The sequence below is a fragment of the Lemur catta genome, chromosome 11, assembly GCF_020740605.2.
Source record: "Lemur catta isolate mLemCat1 chromosome 11, mLemCat1.pri, whole genome shotgun sequence".
In the NCBI taxonomy this organism is placed as follows: domain Eukaryota; kingdom Metazoa; phylum Chordata; class Mammalia; order Primates; family Lemuridae; genus Lemur; species Lemur catta.
Window position 1 is genome coordinate 73,372,204 of NC_059138.1, and position 6,928 is coordinate 73,379,131.

The window sequence follows — 6,928 nt, forward strand, 5'->3', positions numbered from 1 at the left end:
AAGGGACAAAAGAGGAAGGAAGCAGAGTGGAAAAAAGAAGGAACAAAAGAGAGACAGAGGCGACTCCTAAGGAGCAGAGGCCATGCTTACAGAGAGAAGGGTAAGGGACAAGGCCAGGTCCCAGCCCCTGTCTGCCCTGTTCCTTCTACATTGATTTGAGTCTTCACCGGTAAAGGGATCTTTCCAGGGCTCACACCCTGGATTTAGGAGGGGTGTGTGTGTGTGTTTTCCAGCCTTGCAAGAGAATGGCGGGGTCCCTGGCCAGGTGCAGGACTAGAGTGGGGGAGGCTCAGGATGGAAGCGTGGGTGCCCCTGACCTTGAATGGCCCAAGGCCCAGAATTCCTACCACGCCCCCCGGGCGTTCTAGAAGGAGCTGCTAACCTGACTGTACCTGCTCTGGGCCAGGTGGAGGTATGTGGGGGGAAGGGGAAAGCCGGCTGGCTGACAGAGCGCTAAGGAGGAAGACTCGAGACTTCTGCGCAGGGAAAGCTGATGTTGCCACCGCAGGCCTGGCACGACCAGGGCCTTGATGCCCCGCCCGGCCGGGCCCCCGCGCGCACAGGTACCTGGAGACGATTTCAACTGAAGTAATGAAGGCAGTGTCGTGCTGTCGAGAGAAAGGTGGATCCCAACAACAGGAAACTACCTAAATCACCGACCAGTTCTGGTGCTGCCGGCGCGGCGCTGCCTCGCCCGCCGCCGCCGCCGCCGCCGCCGCTTCCGCCACTGCCGCCGCCGCCAAGGAGAGAACCCTGCGATCGCTCCCGGCCCAGCCCCTCGGCAACCTGCGCCCGCCGCTGCAACTGATACCCCAGGCTGCCGCAAATGCATCACGGAAGGTGAAGCCACCGACCCCAGTAAGGTAAGGCTGGGAGGGAGAAAAAGGGAGGGAGAGAGAGAGGAAGAAAGGAGGGGAGTAGGCGAGAAGAGAGCGGAGGAGCAGTGTGCGTGCTGATTTCCCAAATCTTGCAGCTCAGCGAGCCGGCGCCAAGCGGCGGCAGCCGTGGAAGACTCGAAAGCGCCAGGGACTGTACCCAGCCTGGCTCCCTGTCTGGCCTCGGCCTCCTGCCGCTCGCTCCCCGCCGCTCGCTCAACCCCCTCTCCCTCCTAGCCGCCTGCCCGCCGGGGCGCGCGCTCCCGCGCCCCCTCCCCCTAACGTCGCCCCCCCCAATCTGGCGAGCAGGAAACGCGTGGCCCTGCGGAGGGCTGCCAGGTGGGGGAGGCCGTGCTGGGGGAGGGGGCAGCCCCAGGCGGCCGGGCTCGGGTCCACCTAACCGCTGCCGCCGGCGCTAGTGATGCCCTGTGGGCACGGCTTGCTCCCCGGATTTAAGCTGGGGGTCATCTTAGACCCGGCACCCGCAAAATAACCGGCCTCTGCAAGCCTCCCTGGGGCTCCCGAAAGAAATCCTGTTTGGCTTCCTCTGTCTATGCAGCTCTCCTCTCAACTGAAACCACTGGTCCAAGACAGTCACAATCCAGATATACTAGCAAGTCATAAAACTGAACAAAAGCCGACAAACCTTACGGCACCAGGGCTATAGGGCCCAGACAAATTACGACCGTCTAGGTAATATTTAAATAGATGCCTAAAGTAATTGCAGGGGGCTCGGGTTAGTCCTCCTGTTGTAAAAGTGGTGGACGGGATAAAGTGGAAGGTGAAGATAAGAAGTCAAAAAAGAGGTAAAATTAAAAAGCTTCATTCCACAGCTTTTATTCTATAAGAACATAAACATCGTCTTTTTTCCACGCACAGCAGCAATACAATATTAATTTATTCTGATTTAAGATTAGAAGTAAATAGAGCTAGAACTAACATTTATAATAATGATAGAATGCATTTGCTTAAAACAAGATTGGCAATTCTTCATAATAATAGACATTTATACAGATTTGTATTTATAGTTTTTTCTTTTTCTGCACCTACAGGTTTGACCCTTTTATGCATGTAACTTCACAGTATAAAGGAAATCCAAACAATGTCTCCCTTCTCTAGTTTATTCCGCTTGCCCCAGCCCTCATAGGCTTCTGTGAATTTCAGAAAGAAAAAAAAATTAAAGGTGATTAAGAAAAACCAACTCCACAAGATAGGGAGAATTGTGGTGTGCTTGTCGCATGTTACCACTGGTAACGATTTTAATGACAAAAAATCCACTAATTCCACATGTATAAACAAAACTACATTATTTATCTACAGCCAGAAGGATATGGAAATTCAGGGATAAATGAAACATTTTAGTCAGGCAATGCAAGACCTTACACAAACTAAAAGAGAACTTTCCTTCTCTTGGTCATTCTTTTTTTCTTTTAAAGTTGAGATATCTTACAGAGGAAGGAAAATTTAACCTTACTGACTCTTTCTCGCTTTTTCAGTCAGACAAAGTCAAGCCCTTTTGCCAACCAGCATGCCCATGCCTGTAAGCCCTTCTCTTGGCCAAGGAAGAAAGGAAGAGAGAAAAAAAGACACCCAGGGGCCTGTATCCCCTGATTAAACACAGCCCAGCACTCCAGGCTGGCGTGCCCAGTGGCGGCTCCTTGCACCATTGACCTCAGGCCAGACACCTCAGCGCCGACAATGGAACCTCGGCTTTCCGGCTAGGTTTACCCCTGGATGGGCAGGAAACCAGCTCGGCGGAGAACTGGGGCCATTTCAAGCAGTGGGATCCCAAAACAGCAAACTCAGCCCAGTTACGACTTGACACTTAGGACAATATCTATCTCTATAGAATTTTACCATGATATGGCTTTTTCCCCCAGAAAACAACAAATAAACCAGCACCAAGCAAACAAAGAAACAAAAAGTCAGAACAAACCAGCCCTGCACAGATGTAATGGCCCAGGAGATGGCGAGTGTGGGAGGGAGGAATAGGGCTCCGGCACAGGTGCGAGTTCCTGGGCAGAGGCTGAAGACAGAGGGAGGGAACCAGCGCTCTGGAAGCAAAAATAAAAAAAAATAAAAATAAAAATAAAAGGCGTCGCCTGGAGCTTCATCAGGAAAAATTAAAGTTGGCTGTGAGCTCCCGGATCCGGTTTTCTCGGTTCATTTTCTTCAGTTTCATCCTGCGGTTCTGAAACCAGATTTTCACTTGTCTGTCCGTGAGGTGGACGCTGCGGCTGATCTCTAGGCGCCGCTCTCGAGTAAGGTACATGTTGAACAGAAACTCCTTCTCCAGCTCCAGTGTTTGGTGCTTCGTGTAGGGGCAGCGCTTCTTCCTACCGCTCTTTGCTGTAAGCCAGTTGGCTGCGTTTTCGCCTTTGGAATTGCCTGGCATACAAGAGAATGAAGAAGGGAAGGTTAAGGCCACTCGGGCTGCACGCTGGGGGTGAATTCCCAACGTTTCTTCCATAAGAGAGAGGTCCTAAGTCACGAGAAGAGTGTTATGTCCCCCTTTGGCTTATGGAGAACAAGCAGTTCCTCCAAAAGTCATGACAAAATTGAGTGGGCCTCCAATCCACACCAACCTCCCAATTTAAATTTTCCTACACTTTTTTCCAAACACCTGTTTTAGCACAAAGCTGTAGGTGCTCCTAGAACGAAGGGCCTGGGAGGCCAGGCTGTACATCTTGACCTTAAAGCCTTTCTGTGCTTCTGGCCACCGTATTGCAGACAAGCATTTCCTGCAGCCCCCAGGCTGGGAGCTCGGGGTGCTTACTTGGAAGGTGGGCCGACAGCTTGTCGGTCTCACCCCAGGCTCCGGATTGTCCAAAGCCGGATGAGGGGAGGGAGAAGGGCATAGTTGAGCTAACCGAGAAGGAACGAAAAACCAATGCGGGGGTCAAGGGCCCTCCGGCACGTCTCTCTAGAAGCCAGGGGTTGCAGCTGGGCGATTCCGAGTTCCAGGGGAAGCGAAATGGCCCCTTTCTGGCTCTCAGCTCAGAGTCCCGGCGTCTAGGCCGGATTTGTCTTTTCTTCTCCCCGCAATAAGGATTCCCGCCCCTCCAGCAACTTTGAAAAAAGCATGGGGGATCGTAAACTCGAACTTCGCCGGTTAATGGGCTTATTTATTGGCGCTGGCGGCTGCTTATTTTGGATGCCTTACAAACATCCGCGCTATCTGCGGGCGAGCTACTTTCCCTCCCTCCTCCTCCCCCCGCGTGGGCCGCGCTGCGCAGCTGGGCCGGGACCAGGGCTTGGGGTGCTCCGGGCCACAGGAAAGAGCATGCACAGGAGGGGGCCTTCTCGCTGGTGTCCTTGCCCTGAGTCTGGGGGAGCCGAGGCCAGCGCCGAGGACATCTCGGTGTGGGGCGCTAAGCCGGACGTGAATTTTACTGCGTCCCCACGCCCAATATTAAAAAGCAAGTTCACAAGGTCAGCCTGCCTGCAGCTTGGGCCAAGGCGGGCCGGCTGCTGCGCGGGCTCCTGGTTCTCTGCGCCTTCCTTTCCCTGGGTCTGCTTGTCTGTCTGCCCGCCTGACTGAAGCCCTTCGGCGGGCCCTGCTTACCCAGGGAGTCCTTCTCCGGCGAGGCTTTGCTGCTCTCGGAAGGGGCCGGGGAGAGCTCCTCCGCGGCCGAGGACGACGCGTGCGCCTCCTCGTCGCCTTGCGAGCCCCCGCCGCCGCCGCCGCAAGCCAGCGTGGGAGGCGGCGGCGAATCGAGGGCTCGCTCCTTCCGGGCCGCATCCGCCGGGCCGGAGGCGAGCGCAGGCGGAGGGTCGAAGCTGCGCCCCGGGGGCTGCGCCGGGAACGGGCTGGCGCCGAGCTGCTGCGTGCCGCCGCCGCCACTGCCGCCGCCGTAGCCCTTGGCCGTGCCGTAGGCCTGCGAGAGGCGGAAGTAGCCGGGCACTGGCACCCCGCTGGAGGCGCCCAGGGCGCAGCCGTCGGGTGGCGGGCCCCGAGGGAAGGGAGCCAATTCGGCAGCGGCGGCCGAGCCTTTGGGGCATTTGTCCGCGGAGTCGTAGAGGCAGTAAGAGCTCTCTTCTTTGATGTTCTGAGCGAAAGAGCACGAGGTGGCCTGCGGCGGGGGCTGGGGTGGTTGTGGCGGGGGTGGCGGCTGGGGTTGAGGCGGAGGCCCCTCAGGCTGCTCCATCCGACACGACCGGGGCGCGTCTAGCCACAGGTCTATGGGCGCGGGCCCATAGCCGTGCGCCCCGGGACCTAGGGTCCCGCTACCGCCACCACCTCCCGGCGACGCCGCCTCATTGCGCTTGCCGCCCAGCGCGGGGAAGAGCCCGCAGCTCTGCAGCCCATAGGGCAGGTCAGCAGCGGGCGGCAGGTAGACCCCGCCGTGGGCGTAGTAACCGCCGCCGCCGCCGCCCCCAGCGCCACCACCACCGCCGCCCGCCTCGCCTCTGCCGGAGCTGATGAGCGAGTCGACCAAAAAAGAGTTCGCGGCAGGGCTCTCCGAGCATGACATTGTTGTGGGATAATTTGGCGAAGGGAGCAGATAGCCCTTTCTGGCTGACATTTCTTGTGCAAAACATGCTGAATACGATTAGCAATCCCCCCGCACCGCGGCGGACGCCCGCAGCCAATCCTGAGCCAGAGTTTCCGCGCGACCACTCCCAGTTTGGTTTCGTAGGCGCGGGGCCGCTCTCCGAGGGCGCCCTCGGAGCCCGCGATTGATATAAATATGTAATCTGTATTGATGGGCCAGGAGACGCACACCTGACACCTCCGCCGAAGGCCAGGAGCTGTGGGGGCTGCCCAACGTGGCTGGTGGGGGGCCTGGCCACTGGGTTCGCCCCGCCCCTACCCGGACGTGAGCCCCGTACGAGGGTCTGTTTGAAGCGCCCTTGGGCCCCGTGTAGTTAACAAGTGGGGTGTTTATGGTGCGCGCCCGGCCCTCCTTGGGTGCTCACTATCCCTGTTGCAGAAGCGGCCACTAGTCCCCCGCGCTTTCTGACCACTTAAGCGGGCCGTGTCTGGGACTCAGGCTCTTCCCATTCAGCTCTGGACCTGAAACTGGCTCCTTCTCTGAGTCGGCTCCCAAAAGTGGCGGACCTGGGCGTAACGCCGCTAGGACGCTCAGAGTGTCTGGGACCCAGAGTGAACTGGAAGCTGACTGTTGCCTCTACTTCCGTCATCCTACAGATTTTTTCCCCCAAAATGCAATGGCTATTCCCTGGCCCCTAAGTTCCCAACGCTTTCCTCCCACAGTCGGTGGATCCAGTTAGGATCTTCTCTGGTGTGCTCACCTGGCTTGCCTTCTCTATAACTCCTGTCAGTGGACCTTCGTAGCTTGGCATGAGTGAGAGGGGGAAGCGACTGGCAGCCTTGGCAGAAAGACTGCCCCACTCCCACTCCCAAGGTCAGAGCCAGGTACAGGCACCCCACTCAATCACCCTGAAGGGACTCCAAGCTCACATGTCATTTCGGGGAGTGAGACATTGGCTCTGGGGTCCTTGGCCTGCCTGAGGGGGAGATGACCTGGAGGGGGAAACTTGCAGGGGTATGCTCAGCAGAGACCTCTGCCATATTATTCTCCTGCTCTGTTAGCCTTGGCATTCATAAGCTCCTGGAGGTTATAGCAAGAACCAGTGTCACTATATTCCTGCCTCTCTGTTCCCTCCCCTCTTCCCCCTCCCTTCCATACCCACAGCTGGGGCAGTCCTTGCTCCAACAGTGTGCACATTTTAACGAGGCCCTGGGTGAGAAAATCTGTTCCCTGACAGGCCAGACTGGGCTCATGGCCCTGTTATAAGAGTGTTCAGAGGCCAGGCCCTTCGCTCAGCGGACACTGGGCCTTCTTCAGGGTCGCTCTCTTAACCAACTGGAAATGGCTAGCCTGGGGTGCTAGCCCCCAAGTATGGGCCTCATACAAGTCTCAGGAAATTCAACATTTTCTGGCCAGATCCAGTGGAGACTGGGAGGTTGCTGCCTTGCCCCTGGCCTGCAGACTACAGGTCTCCAGGATGCCCCAGGCCTGCCTGCCCTGCCAGCTCCAGTTGTAGCTGGAGTGGCTGAACGCTGGGATCCCAGGAAGTAGACACTC

At 57.2% G+C, this 6,928-nt stretch overlaps 1 protein-coding gene and 1 long non-coding RNA gene across 2 annotated transcripts; one reads left to right on the forward strand and one right to left on the reverse strand.

Annotated features, from left to right (window-relative positions):
- The first annotated feature begins 272 nt into the window (after nucleotides 1–272).
- On the forward strand, nucleotides 273–3,023 carry LOC123647482. Its single transcript, XR_006738248.1, has 2 exons — nucleotides 273–863; nucleotides 2,372–3,023. It is a non-coding gene; the product is annotated as an uncharacterized LOC123647482 (long non-coding RNA).
- HOXA10 (homeobox A10) lies at nucleotides 1,697–6,257 on the reverse strand. The gene is made up of 2 exons (XM_045564950.1): nucleotides 4,441–6,257; nucleotides 1,697–3,263 (listed from the first exon to the last, which is right to left on the reverse strand). The coding sequence occupies exons 1-2, from the start codon at nucleotides 5,399–5,401 to the stop codon at nucleotides 2,989–2,991; spliced, it is 1,236 nt and encodes a 411-aa protein (XP_045420906.1). The 5' UTR covers nucleotides 5,402–6,257; the 3' UTR covers nucleotides 1,697–2,988.
- Nucleotides 6,258–6,928: the final 671 nt, after the last annotated feature.

What these genes read in the sequence shown, in the direction of transcription:
- HOXA10 (XM_045564950.1), bottom strand. Translation starts at nt 5,401, where the DNA reads ATGTCAGCCAGAAAGGGCTATCTGCTCCCTTCGCCAAATTATCCCACA. An exon ending in GCCGGAGAAGGACTCCCTGG is followed by an intron (nt 3,264 to 4,440) that starts GTAAGCAGGGCC and finishes CTTGTATGCCAG; the next exon opens with GCAATTCCAAAGGCGAAAAC.